Source organism: Aspergillus ambiguus (assembly GCF_047715705.1).
Source record: "Aspergillus ambiguus strain CBS 117.58 unplaced genomic scaffold BDV59scaffold_15, whole genome shotgun sequence".
Classification (NCBI taxonomy): domain Eukaryota; kingdom Fungi; phylum Ascomycota; class Eurotiomycetes; order Eurotiales; family Aspergillaceae; genus Aspergillus; species Aspergillus ambiguus.
The window spans coordinates 63,829-77,914 of NW_027395528.1; the positions used below are offsets into that span (position 1 = coordinate 63,829).

General features: G+C 47.1%; 4 protein-coding genes across 4 annotated transcripts; all 4 read right to left on the minus strand.

Moving 5' to 3' along the window:
* Positions 1-3,219: 3,219 nt before the first annotated feature.
* Positions 3,220-3,985, minus strand: BDV59DRAFT_177841 (uncharacterized protein). The gene has a single exon (XM_073689672.1). The coding sequence runs from the start codon at positions 3,665-3,667 to the stop codon at positions 3,239-3,241; it is 429 nt and encodes a 142-aa protein (XP_073548003.1). The 5' UTR covers positions 3,668-3,985; the 3' UTR covers positions 3,220-3,238.
* Positions 3,986-6,084: 2,099 nt separating this feature from the next.
* Positions 6,085-7,400, minus strand: BDV59DRAFT_177842 (uncharacterized protein; the record flags this gene model as incomplete). The annotated part of the gene is made up of 2 exons (XM_073689673.1): positions 6,253-7,400; positions 6,085-6,202 (listed from the first exon to the last, which is right to left on the minus strand). A coding segment is annotated over exon 1 (620 nt), but the record flags the coding sequence as incomplete, so codon positions are not given.
* Positions 7,401-8,656: 1,256 nt separating this feature from the next.
* On the minus strand, positions 8,657-9,944 carry BDV59DRAFT_177845 (glycoside hydrolase family 71 protein). The gene is made up of 2 exons (XM_073689674.1): positions 9,777-9,944; positions 8,657-9,714 (listed from the first exon to the last, which is right to left on the minus strand). Exons 1-2 carry the CDS (start codon positions 9,792-9,794, stop codon positions 8,887-8,889), a joined length of 846 nt encoding a protein of 281 aa, XP_073548005.1. The 5' UTR covers positions 9,795-9,944; the 3' UTR covers positions 8,657-8,886.
* A 1,401-nt stretch (positions 9,945-11,345) lies between these two features.
* On the minus strand, positions 11,346-13,426 carry BDV59DRAFT_28374 (glutamate decarboxylase). Its single transcript, XM_073696117.1, has 5 exons — positions 13,104-13,426; positions 13,027-13,054; positions 12,338-12,973; positions 11,748-12,286; positions 11,346-11,699 (listed from the first exon to the last, which is right to left on the minus strand). The coding sequence occupies exons 1-5, from the start codon at positions 13,322-13,324 to the stop codon at positions 11,594-11,596; spliced, it is 1,530 nt and encodes a 509-aa protein (XP_073548006.1). The 5' UTR covers positions 13,325-13,426; the 3' UTR covers positions 11,346-11,593.
* Positions 13,427-14,086: the final 660 nt, after the last annotated feature.

Consider the following 14,086-nt stretch of genomic DNA (forward strand, 5'->3'; position numbering starts at 1 on the left):
GAGGGCTTCCTCCACTCGAACCCTCTCCACAATACTATTTCTCTGCCCGTGGCGAACCCCATTCTGGGGACGTCTCGGGGGTTGAATTATGATGGCTACGATACGTTGAGAGCTGCAACCAGCATTGGCTTTGCGCCATGCGGCCTCTCAGCGTGAAGAATCGTTCCCACGTCTCCATCCACATCTCCATGTTGATGTGGGTGTAAGTGCCGGGGGATTGTTTTCCCCAGACGGCTTTTGGTTCGCTTACCCGCTGCAAGGGGCGAAACATTCTACCGCGGAAGGAACGGACAATGAGTGTACGTACGCAGTATATATCCATTAGAATTCCCCGGAGTTATTCCAGGACTTCACTCCTTGGCAGGCACTTCTCTTCCACCTGGACTACTCGAGCCATTGTCGTTCAGTCAAACAACAGAGCCCTGTATGTATCCTGACGATGCGATCACCACCCACCCTCTACAGATTCAGAGCGTAGATACGCAATACCATGAATCCTGGGCACTCGGCTATCCCAAGACCTAGCAGTACAAAACAAGCCCTTCATCGAGTCTCGTCGGCTCGGCAGCGCTGTTCTGTGGAAGAGCGAAGTCCCACCAAGGAGTCAGTGGAGGGGCGGAAATTGCTTAGCCGGCCAGTCAGATGAATGGTTCCTGAATGTCGATCGGATGGATGAGTCCTTAGCCCTAGACCGCACTCCTTTTCGGGATCTTGCCGAGCGTCGCCAAAAATGCCGACACCCCATAACCCGGAGTGACGGAAGAGGGATAAGCAGTGGACGAAGCGCGTGGGATTCCACTTACCCCGGAGCCCAACAAGTACAAGTAGACGGGAGTCTGGATGCTTGAACTGGTAATCAAATTTCCTACCGACATTTCGGACTTTGCCTGATGCTCGGTCTTCGGTGCCGGGAAAACGCAGAAAAAGCTTTGCTAAGCATTGCGGGACTAACCTTCATAGGGCTAGGCATAAAATGTATCACGTGATGCATATTCTCTTGACCAATCAACAAACGAATTAGATTATTGGGAGTACTGGGAATACCGCGTAGGCACAGGGTAGTGAAAAAGGCATGGTGTTTCCAGATGAAGGAGGCATACTTCACTACCCAATAAAGAGAATATTCCTGATTGACCCATCACATTGTCACTTGTCGTACGGAAATGTGGATTCTTGAAACCACATCATCACGGAACTACTGGATGATTTCGTATACTGAGACCGTACGGATTTGCCTCTTTGGTCTTTGAGGGATTTCATTTACCAGCATCGTGACTAGTGAGCTAAGCCGAGGCTTTGATGTTGCTATTGCTATTATGAGACCTTCCCTCTCAATCGTTGGGGGTGTGGGAGCGGGGTATGATTGTTCTATCTCCATTGCCTCCGCCTTCCTAATAGGGCGGAATCAGTCAAGTGATGTGAAGATGAGTCAGACTTCCAGGAAACAGTGAATCCAAGGCTCATGTGGTAATTGCATCTACCTGCCTGACTAAATAGACATTTCTTCCATCTCTCAAAACAAGAAAAGCCCGAAAATATCACTATACCACAGCATTAGGTGTCTAGGCACTTTTTAAATCTCGTCCGACTGAGGACGCCAAACTGTGTTCTGTAGCTTATGTGTGCAATTTAGGACTCGAATATCACAAAGATGCTCCATTATCCAAGTCTTCAGTCGATGTAGACAAAATGGACACAAAGATATGCTCGCGGAACAATTTCCAGAGTTCGTTTCCTTCTGCAAGATGGGCGAAGAAAGCATATTTATTGTCGACCAGAGGTCATCTATTATCGCAACAGTTAATATGCGATACCAGCGACTATTGATGGTATCTATTGAGGAGCTTGAATAATTTTCTTAAATGTGCCCAGATATGACCGCCATGAATCACGCAGTGGTGTTTGTATATTACTACATTTTACAAAGGGGAGCGTGAAACATTCATTGATACATTGTTCGAAATTCAATTTGTATTGCCAGTAAAAGTAATACCCGAAAGATTGCAAAAGCTAGTCTGTCTCCAATCATAGGTCTTGGTGAACGGTCCTTAAATGATACGCCTACTCGGAATGGCGTGGTCAACACGTTAAAGTGTGTGTACCTCCCTCAAAGGACTCTTCTTTTTCTCTTGGCGTAATAGCCTCCTGCGCTTGGTGATGTTATTCTTGCGGTATTGTGTTCAGTATGGTGTTTTTTTGGGGAATCTGTGGAAGCCTCAAAATCATTAGAAACGACAGAGGAGGTTGCCTTCTTTGATGTATGTGACTTCTTGTCAAAATAAAGGTCTTTCAGAATGCATGGCTTGATGTCCATTGTGCCAACATCTCTCCGTCCTTTCTGCAAGCAACAATGACATTCAGTAGTGCAATGACTAACTGCATGGGCCCTTTTTGTGCCTCTTTTCTTCTGACAACAAGAACAAGAGCGCGAACAGCATCCACCTCTCTGGATACACTTATCCCGAAGGTAGGATGTTTTCTTCAGCGCTACGTAGAGTGTGTTGTATGATATGACCTCGACCGCGCATATACGCCTCATGATGCTGTATCTCTCCCTCTGAAGTCGGTCATATGCTCTTTGGGTCTTATGGAATTCTCTGTTCCAAATATGGATCTCAGACGCATCATATGGGGCAAAAGGTGCATTCTTGTGGGCTTTCATACACCCTTTTTTAATGAAATCCAATCGGCATTCCTTCTGGGCAAGCATCTCCAACGTCATGTCAAGCCTGACCAGACTTTTGATATCACCCCATTGCCAACGGGGTAGGAGTTCGATTAGCTTTTCGACGGTGTACCAATAACATTTGGTCTGATTCTTCATGTAATACTGTTCGGGGTCTGCTTTGAAATGCTTGGCGGCCTGTCGAACAATACTGGATAGAACGCCTCCAATGTGCTTGAGGTGTTTTGAGATCTCTTCCATAATTCCCATGGTTAGTTGAGGATATATTCAACGCGTGGTGAATGGAGACGTATCTTAAAGACACCCTAGGCGGCCTAGGTAACAGTCTTGATGATGCTATAACTACGAGAGCTTTTGTCAAAAGATGATGCGACAATACGTCACCCTGTACCCTTAGGTGTGCAAACCCTCTCACTTTGTACTATCTACTGATGAATATCTTATCGACCTGAGGGGTCCATCGAGGTCTACGTGCCTAATACAGGACGTGGCATAATGCCAAAGCACTGGTCACCATATATATTATTGCGAGTCGATCGAGTCAATTAATGGTCATGGATGTCTCGTGGTTAAACGTTCGGTCACACTTTTGGGGAGCTGTTGGGCGGAATCCACCTGAATGACATGATGATAAGGCAATTTAACGTGGAGGTTGGAAGGCGCCTCGGCGGTAACCTTGGGAGGTCGTTCTGAAGTTTCCTGATTAGGAAGGATGTCGGTCGCTACTACAGATGATAATTTGTGTACCGTTTTACGCCTGCAAGGTCTCGGAGGAACGAAGGATGGCAGAAAACGTTGGAGATGGGGCATTAGCGTCTTAATTTCTTTCGTGACGAGACTCTTGTCGATAGTCCAGTCGATAGTCCAGTTGATAGTCCAGTCGATAGTCCAGTCGGTAGGACCGTAGAAGCTGCACTGGTTTGGACGTTCGATCGGGGTGTAGGAAGAAGTAAGGAGTATCGTTTGGAGCACTATCTTCATGTCCGACGCAATCCACTTCGTGAATCGGGAAGTCGGTAGAAGAATCAAGACGGTGAATACATAGAAGGGCGTCGGGTGAAGGGTCCATTACTAGCGCTTATCGACGTGAGGTTCAACCTGGACGGTTGGAGATGCGGAGAATGAGGGGAAGAAGGGAATATTTCCGATCGACGCGAACGTGTGATCCTATACGGAACGACGCATCGAGGCGGAAGGACGGTGAGAGGAAGAAGAGGAATCAAGAGACCTAGAGGGTATCACCGTAACGTTGGCCCTATACAGATCGTTCGTCGTGAAGTCCCTTGACGAGCTTCAAGCATGCTACCATTTCTGTAAGGTCCTGTCGTATGATGATCTCTGGGAACTACACTGTAACTAGTACATCCTCGGGGGCACTCCGCTAGCGTTAGCGCGGTCTGGGATTTACTAGAACGCGCCAGAGACACCTAGCTACATTCAATTACTATCCTAACGATAGTTTCTTATTCCTATATTACTAAAGTGATATGACCCAGCTCCTCATATACTTAAGATAAACGGCTGATTATACTACTTTAACTCTGCAACGCTAAAGCTGCTAGAATACATCTTCGTATGGAATTGACGTTGTACTAGTTTGGCGTCGCAGGATGACCTAGCGCCAGTAGGCCGTGGCCAAACCCACGCCACGTTCAGCAGAGGTTTCAACGCGCGCGTCGAGTACTCGAGCGCGCTGCTCTTCGCTAAAGATATTAGGCAAACATCCACCTATAAGACTATGGAAAAGAGTTAGTAGGGGATGCCATGTGTTGAGTTTCTTTGCATGCCATTTGGTGGTAGGGAACACATTCTGATTGGCTATGGAGGACGGGAATTAGAGTTGCCCCACCAAGCTAAGCCCCTGTCATACTTTGTCGAATATGAGCGGCATATCAATAATATTCGACATCATATACAATACTATATGGCGGGATAAAGTCATCCTGAGGCCTCGTTCTTTCCTTATAATCTATAACACTACCTGCCTCACTGAATTCACTTAGGGCATAGCCTTAGCCAGTGATTCACACGGAAATTGCTCTTACATTCATCACCCTCCCAATCTCTCCTTCTCTTGTTGTCCTTTTCTCCTGTCTCTTCGCTTCTCCTTCTCCTTCATCCACGAAAATTCATCTAACTCGCCTTTTTATCTGCGTGAGCCTGTCATCCATCTCTCTTTGTTCTCATCCTTGGCCCCTCTTGATTTCTGGCAGCTGCCGACACTTGTACTCTTCCACAATGCCGTCGAGTAGTATCCTTCGTGCTAGATTCAGGTTGTGAGGCGTAGCATTGACGAATTTGAAATTAGCCAGAGTGAATACGCGCGATATCAACCGGCTTAGCGATGACATTCAGAATCTAAGAGTTTAATGTAGTATTGGACGTCCAAAAAGCCCTTTCCCAAGGAATCTAAACTTAGAATAAGTGGAGAAGATCTTTTCTCCATGCCCCTCTCTTACTAGCTATGATCTCTGGGACCTGGACCGGGTTATTGCCAAACCCTCAGAAGAACTCTGTAAGGGTCTACAGTCTTTATATGAATGGTTGAGGCTGACAATATATCTACTACTGGGTGCTCTTAAGGTATAATGTTGTGCTTTTGAGAAGTCTCTCTAGAACGAGTCCGCGATGAGATGCCGGCTCGACGCGATGCCCTGGACTGCTATAATGCATCTTCCTGACGATGCCGCGACGAAGATGCTAACGGACGGTGAGCTCCTAGACATTATTAAGCAGGCCCCGAACTTCCGTAAGCATTTTAGATACCTCTTCAATACAGATGGGAAGATTAGGGAAAGGTTGTTCCGTGTTATCTTCCAGCGCGATGCGGAAGGTTAGCTAGTAGTACCTGACGTGGTGCTCAAAAGCAATGTTGAAAATGCTGTTTGCCGGCTTATGCAGTTCGAGCACCCGAATTTTTTAACTTTTGGGGAGAGATACGTAGGAAGTCAGTGAAAGCCCGTAAAGATCAAGGGAAGATGGCGGCCGCTTTATAAAATCGGAAGTCGACGAGTTGATCACTATATTCTCAGCGGTATCCCAGTCACCCTAAGACATGGATGGTTGTGCCAAGCTTCACCACCACACCTTTCTTTTATCTAAGAGCTGAGGTACGGACGATTTATTGTCCCGAACGTTCTCAGGCAACTAGATCCATTATCAATCCAGATAAACCCTGACTCGCGTTTCCTGCACGACAAGGCTAGTGCACCACCGACACTGCTACGTCAGTATCAGTTGGTATGGAATCGGCGAAAGATTCTCGTTAACGGACCGGACAATTTACTAGTGTTGCACAGAGGCACGGTGCAAATATCATTTAGCAGCGGCTACATGGAGACGTCCTGGTTTTACAGTATGAGGACAACAAACATCCTAAAAATGAAAGTTTACCATCAGCCATCCGACAGGATGCATTTCCTCGTTGTAGAGATAATAGGAGAATTTATGGTGTAGAAAGTTGAAAACGAGCCATAATGTTCTCAAGGCCGTTCGCGATCCAGTGTAAATATTTATCTATACTATGGTTAAGTCGAGTAGACTAGCAGGTGCTAGGATTTAGATACACTCCATATACAGATTCTTGAAGGGAAGATATTTCAGTTGGTATATGGATAATGATGATGCTACTTAAAGGCTTCGAACCATGTTGGCCAACGGGAAGAATATAAAGAATGTGTATATATACATAGCTAACAGTATTATCATTTCGGCGTACACATCATAACTTAGGGCATTTCCCCGGAGAAAAAAAAATGACAAGAGAAAGGTAATAGTCGTGTCACATAAAATGGAATAAGCCTCTTCAAACTGCTAACATCCTTGCAGTAAGAAGCAGGTCGGATGATGAGTGAGGCATTAGATAATGAGGTCGTAAAACGCTGGAATGGCTGAATCGCGAATATGTTTGAAATGTGTAAGACGTTGGCTGACGTATCAATTGTGTCAGCTAGCAATCGCCTGAACAGCATGTCCAGATGACCAAAAGCGTCGGCTGAATCCAAGCTTCGAGGCATACCGTCGGCCCCTGGAGCTCAAGGACGGCTCTGATGACGTTCTATGGAGTGAGAGATTGTCGGTGGATGGTGATGATAGTGTTGCGCTGTGACGATCATTGCTCTTGGATGAAACACGGATCATTTTGACTGGCTCCGCTGGTGGAGTGCTATCATGCAATCCACGGCCTTGGCTCGACGTACGGCGCTTGACCATGGCTTTCATTGCATTTGTGATCTGTTCTCGAATGGGAGAACTCGGTACCTCATAGAAATCATCATCCGAGTCGTCGTCGCTGTCATCAAGTTGAAATGATGCCACAGTCTTCCTCATGTCCTCCTGCGCGACTTCGATGGAACGACGGAGAAGTCGCTGGTGTCCCAGACAGCGACGTAAATCGGGACTCTTGGCACCGGCTTCCCTTTGCAGCTTGTCATGGGAGAGTTTAGCCATACGGCATGGCATTGGTGAAGAGGATCGACGAGCGATAGGCGGGATACGAGTGTTGGTACGTGACGCTTCACGCATGAACATCACAGGTGACTTAGGAAGGGCCTCAGCAGACCCAAACATTATGTGAAAACACGTTTAATGAAGGAGAGAAAGAGAATTAAAATGGTAAAGACGGTGGGATCTTCCCTAAATTATCTTGATCGCTGAAAACAATTCCGATTTTCCCCTGAAAGCTTCAGGGCAGAGTTCAGGGACTTTTATACATTCTTCAGGTTCTGCCACTGGTTACCCTGAAGCCAGCTGCAAAACTCAATAAAAGACAGAACATAGTTCATGGAAACTCAAAACGATATCATCCTCGCACTTCTGTACTCCGTTCTGGCAGACCCACTCGGGGCTGTCCGGCCCAAGGCGATTCCAGACCTGTTGCCACCATCCTCACGTCGGACCCGACGGTGTCGGTGAAAACGGGATTTGCGAGAAAATCTTTTTGGGGAATTGAACCGTGTGACTATGAGTCGAGTCTCGAGCGGTCCGAAGTCTTGATTGGATGTGGCGTGCAGAACTTCTCGGGTATGGTGTCATAGACTTGGATCTGAATCCCACCGATCGCCAAGGCGATTCGCTGGCCAGCGGCCCGTTCTATCTCTGTATGAAAGTATGCGCGTATGTGTCATCCACCCGGGAGTGTTTTCCAGGCTCCTATCGACTATTTGGGTAATAGCTGTGGGATGGACAATACCTCCGCATGCCTAACGTCAGTCCCATTGACATCGACGACGGCTCACGCCAAACACCATTGTTCCATGTGTCTCCAAGTAGGCCTATTATTGGAGAGTGATACTCGGGTTATGAGTCTATCTGCAGCAAAATCCCCGAGTATATCCTTGAGGCTCTAAGATCATCATGTCCACATGAGGATCATTGTGATAGCCAATCCATGTCATAGACCCGCTAGGCACATGTGCCGTACATGCCTTGAAAGCATCCACCACACCATAGGAAATACGCGACCTCTGTTAGAGAGACGCAAAGAACATACCTCCAATTAGTGCCGGTCAAGCCGTTTTGCTCGTACGTTGGCGTTTACGGTGTAGTCGTGTCTTTCTACCAGTTGAGGCTACTGACTCGAGATACGCAAATCCCCCATACTGGACATGTGGAGACGCTAGACTGAAGAAGATATCGGCTCAACCCGAACCCACGATGCACATCCTACAGAGTACGTTCTAGGCCAAGACCACCGCGGAATATTTTATTCGAGTTCCAGATTAGGTCTTCCCCGGCAACAATCTACTCTCGGACATCGACGATGTCAAACTCCGGTTCGGTGGGACCGTCTATTCGTTCCGGCGATCATGACCTTCCTCATCGAGGAATTGGCATTGTCTTCAGCAGTGATTTACCGTCCGATTAGACTTCATTCCCGGATTGGATCCGCTTTTACATCCCTCTCCTGCCAATTGCCAAGGTTCTCTGCCCATGGCTAGGTATTGAAAAAGCCCCGAGACCTGGGGAAGCGTCCAGTTTGCCTACGATCTGAAAGTGGGTCAAGGGCGCAACGAGACGTGATTGGTATGAAGACTCAATATAGATTAGATATTAAGAATTATGTGCACGTTAAATCTCGTCAACTCTAGATCCATTCGACAGATCCCCCACGCATTCGACATGGGCCCAGGCCCGCATATAGATCATGAATCAGAAAATATCCTCTCCACAAGACCTCAGTTTCGAGACCGCCATTCACTTCATGATAGCAGGAGGTAAAGCGTCCAACCAAGAATAAGCGGAGTCACTCCAGTAAGGAGCACTCGTGTGGATGAAGACTCGTCCTGATCTGAGGAAGATGACCCATCTGGGCTATTCATCGCGGTGGCACTTCCCACCCATGCATTCCAATTCGTCACATTGTCCACGCAATCCGTAGAGATCGGATGGCCCTTGATCGCAGCCAGAAACTTGTCGTCGCGTGACAACGTTACCACCACATCACCCAATCCTTGCTCCATAGGAATATTGCCATGGTAGATTCCCTTTCCGCCGTCAGGAGTACTCTCCCAGCTCCCAGTTCGGTTCTTGCCCCCGATACTGATGGATATATCGGCGGATGACTCGAGAAGTGCAGAGTAAAATATTTTGTCTTGGAGCACCTCTCCTGGCTTCAGGGTATCCTGGTTCTGTGTCTCTGTATTTCCAGTTGTCTTCCCAGAACCACAAGCAGATGCTGGGGTCGTGCGATACCACGCAACAACGCCTTCTTTATCAATATTGACCTCCTTTCCGGTCTTAAATTGGTCAATGACATACGGCAAGAATGCACGCCAGCCATCGTGTGGCATGCCTTTCGCGTAGTTGAAGGGGGATTTGCCATAGCGAAAGACGTCCATGTCATCGTCGTGGATCGGTCCGATATAATGTGACTCGCCGTAGTCGTTCCATGAAATGATCTCGACATACTCTGGGTCCACCTCCAGCACTTGTTGCCAGCGGGTATACCACAAGTCATCACCCTGCCATACCCAGTTCTTATGAAGCTGGATCATATTGCTGTAAAACCATGGCGATACCGGCATAACGTATGGTTTACCTTTGAGCGCATCCATGTATTTTTTGTCCTCGTCTGTACTCATTGGCGAAGTACCATTTGGCCAGGCATCCCAGCTCATTAAGCCATCGACATTACCCCTTCCAATGGCAACTTTGGGCTCAAGAGAGGACCAATCGGGAATGAAAGCGCACTTTACTTTCTTCTTAATATTGAGCCAGTCACCCGCGGCCTGTGCCCCTTCAAATGTAGAAACCAAAGGTTTATTGTCGCTTCCTTTGTAATACCCGCGACGAGTGGTGAAGTTCTGGAGAGTGCTGATGACTTTATCCTGCGGCCAGTGGCCATCACCTGAATAGTCTAAGGATAGAAAAAGTTTGAAATTCAATTCTTCGGCAACTGAAAACGCGTCTTCAAGAATCCGAGAGGTTCCCGCCATGCCCCAGCCAGTGTTCATCGCAAAGGCATCGATCTTTGCATCTTTGGCCGCAGATATGTCCGCTCGCCAGTCATCTTGGGTGTAATTAAGACTGTTTCCCAACTAATGAAGGAGCCCGGGATCAGTATCATATTCACTATGTGGACATCTTACGTACCATAAAGTGGGCGAAGACGCCTTTAGCATGTACATGCGTTACGGCCGTTAGCAAGGCCACTGCCAGAATCAACAGCATTGCCATGTATTGGCCCTGATGGTGGAAAATGTCGTCGACTTGGAAGAACTCTAGAATAAGAAAACTAATAAATTGTGTGTTCAGGAAATGTGTCTTATATGTTATATCATGAGAGTGTGCGGGACTGGATATGATGTGTTCGCATGCTACGACATAAGAAACACCAAAAACGCATAAACAAACGAAGACAATTCTGTCAATTGGCCCGAGACCACATTAACAGTCACTGCTGCATTAATCCAGGCGCAAAATTTCAATAGTCTGTACGCAGAAAAGCAGGGCATGCCCTAGAAGACTCGGGTAATACTACGCTTCTCCGTCCAACCTTGCGCGGCGCGTGCTGAACACTTGGTGGAGTCAATGAAGCCCATGCGGGCGCAAGGAAACCTGGAGTCTAATCTAGAATAGATTGCTCCGAAAGTACCGTCATAACTGCGAGGGAAGGTTATAGCTAGTGCGTCCAGAGCCGAACTATTGTTGTTGATCCTACCTTCGTGGGAGGCAAGAATTCGATATGTCATAACAATGAGGCTTTTTACCGGCTTGGCCACCACAACGCAAAAGCGGGCAGAACAAAACAACTGGAATTCCTTCAATCATAAGGTTGCGAATCAGGAGATTTCCGTGTGTACTTTTTTGACGGGGAACATCACCTTTGGTAGGCATCGGTAGATCACGGACCTCGGCGTGGCACATCCATTCCTCTCCTTCCGGAGAAAAACAAGGACCTGTCAGGGTCATATTGTTCCCGAAGTATCAATATTAGTATGTGTGTTAAAAAAAAGAGCGCCGGTCCCGATTATCCTCCTGTTGTTGCCCTCCCTTAGTCAATGTCATACGATGTGAGGGGCCCTCTCCATATAGCGGAGAACACTCGGCGCTGAGCCACATTGCATAGCACAAGGTTTTCATTTGTCCCACATATCAGAATTTTGGCAACGAACCATTTCTGGACAGTTTTTAAACATCACTATATGCGTTCTTAGGTCGGAAAGGAACTTTGGGCTGCTCTTTGTTCGCTCCAAACATAGACATGAGTGTTATCTTATCTTCATTGGAATAAGCATCATATATAATACATGCAGTCTGGCAATGGCAGGAGAAGGGGACGACGTATTCAATGAACTGGGACTTGAATTTGTTATGGACCATTTGAACATGTACGAACTAATAAAATTATGTGACCATGTAGGTCTACTTAAATCACAAATATATCTGCATATATGGCCGACACACTCAGCACACCTGATGGCTTTTACCTGTCTTTCCTTGCAGTGAGTGCTTTTCATTCTTATAATACGGATGATTGGGGGGAACCTTGCCCCCGTGTACTTCCATATAACTATCACAGTTAGTAAAATCCGTTGAAAAGGCGAAGCATTTTACGTACTGCGTGTATTTTTGAATCATTGATTCATCCATTTCCTCCAGTGATTTCATCGACATCTTGATATCCTCAATCAATAAATTGCAGCGATGGAAGCTAAAATCTTCCCGCAGCACGATTCGCATCATCTTAAGATTGTTGCTATGTGGTGCCATTGTATAAGCAGGAATCACCCACCCACGCCGGCGAAGCACATGTGCTAATGCAAATTCGTCATATAGACGGTCATCATCAGCTTTTAGCCGAAATGCCACCAATGGAAGTCCACGACCTCCATCATCGCTCATGATGATAAACCCAAGTTTCCTCAGTTCATCTGCTAAATAGTCGGCCGTCCTGATTAGGTTCAACATAATGGACTTATATCCATGTTTCCCCAGCCGGATCAACTGGTAGTACTGGCCGATGACGTGTGGGGCACCTTTACTGAAGTTTAACGTAAAACTAGCTTGCTCAGCCCCCAGATAGTTGATGTTGAATATCAATTCCTGAGGGAGGTATTCAGGGGCACGCCAGAATACCCAACCCACGCCTGGATACACCTAACTTGTTGTTAGCCTAAAGTCGGGCACTAAGATGAAGATTGACCCTACCAGTCCGTATTTGTGGCCTGAAACATTGATCGACACCACCTTCTCGAGCCGGAAGTCCCATGCCAACGACGGATTTACAAACGGAACAACAAATCCCCCACTAGCAGCATCCACATGGATGGGGCAGTCGATGTTCTTGTTCATGAGCAAGTCATTGATTGCCTTGACGTCTTCATACTGCCCGGTATAGGTTGTTCCCATGATAGCACAAATGCCAACAGTATTTTCGTCCACAAGGTCGACAGCAGCTTTCGGGTCAATAACGTAGCGGTCTTCGGTACAATAGACGTATTTCTCTTCGACATCGAAATATCTCGCAGCCTTCTCCCAGCATACTTGAACTGCACTGTTCATTACGATATTGGGCCGCGTCCAATCTTTCCCCTCTGCCTTGCGCCGATTCTGCCATCGCTTTTTCATTGCAAGCATGGCGAGCATTATTGCCTCTGACGAACCTACTGTGGACGTACCAATAGCATCTTGGTCGCCGGCATCGTTGTTGGTGGTTGGTGCGTGCAACAGCTCTGCGATCATGTTGACGCAACGGTTCTGAATATGCGCGGTTTGTGGATACTGTTCGAAGTCGATAAAGTTCTTACTCATGGCATCGGACATTAATCGCTCGGCTGGCTCTTCCTGTAGAATTAAGCTAAAGAATTCAACCCACAGGGGACTTGTCAGTCACGTACCATATATGTCGTGACAAAGCTCGCCAAGCTAGGCATGTTAGAATATATCTTCTACGTAAGCCATGCGTCGTACTAACTTCAATAATGGATTGCCGTCCAAGCTGAGTTCGTCCTTAATCATGCGGTATGCGACGTCGGCGGGCATCTCCCGCTCGGCCATCGCATGTTCGGGAAGTTCCTCGCTCGCAAATCGCGATGCATAGACATACGGCGATTCCAGACTGCCATCCACCTGGTTGACAGCTCGATGCTCGTGGTGGGGCTGGGGACACTTTCTGACGCGTGATAGATGAACCATTTTTAGCTCGGCTTCTGTAGTTTGCCGTGGTGCGTGGTGTCAGTGCTTTCATGCAAGGGATATGAGGAGTCAACGGGGAGCAACAAAAAGACGCAAGGATAATCGATCCCTTATCAGGGAATGACACAGTCTCATGACGCAGCAAGTCCTCCTGCATGACACGCGTGCCAGACTTCTCCAAACTCTACCCCTTGGATGACCTCATCACTTCCAAATTCGGTTGCAGCATTGAATCATTGCCCCTAGCATCGATGGATCGCTATAGCGCCCTAAACCATTTCTAATACATATAATTACTACTTCGTGCCCTTCTCCATTGCCAGCCTTTATCTTGTCGGAATCGTCGCATCGCCCCTGCGCCACTCGAATAGCAGTAACTGTTTTAAGGATCGAAAGTTTTATCGGTTTACGGTCATCAGCCTCACGGAATATATCCCTATAGGTGATCATTGGAGGCATATTTGTGTGAAAATGGCGCAATGAAAATTTCTGAAGAACGGACGTATAGCTGGCATATCAACACATAATTGCACTGAAGCATTCTATGACAGACCAGTATGTAGTGGGAACATCGCCGTCTACCATCGTAGCTAGTATAAAGCACGAAATAATGGCCCCTAGAATTACATGTCACATTCGTTGTGTTTGCAAAATTAATCACGACCTTAGGGCGTAAGATAGTAACTACTGTTGCGCTATAACGGGGCGAGTATTAGATCAAGGTCAGGCCTGCATTTGAGGAAGAACGTTCACCTACAAAAG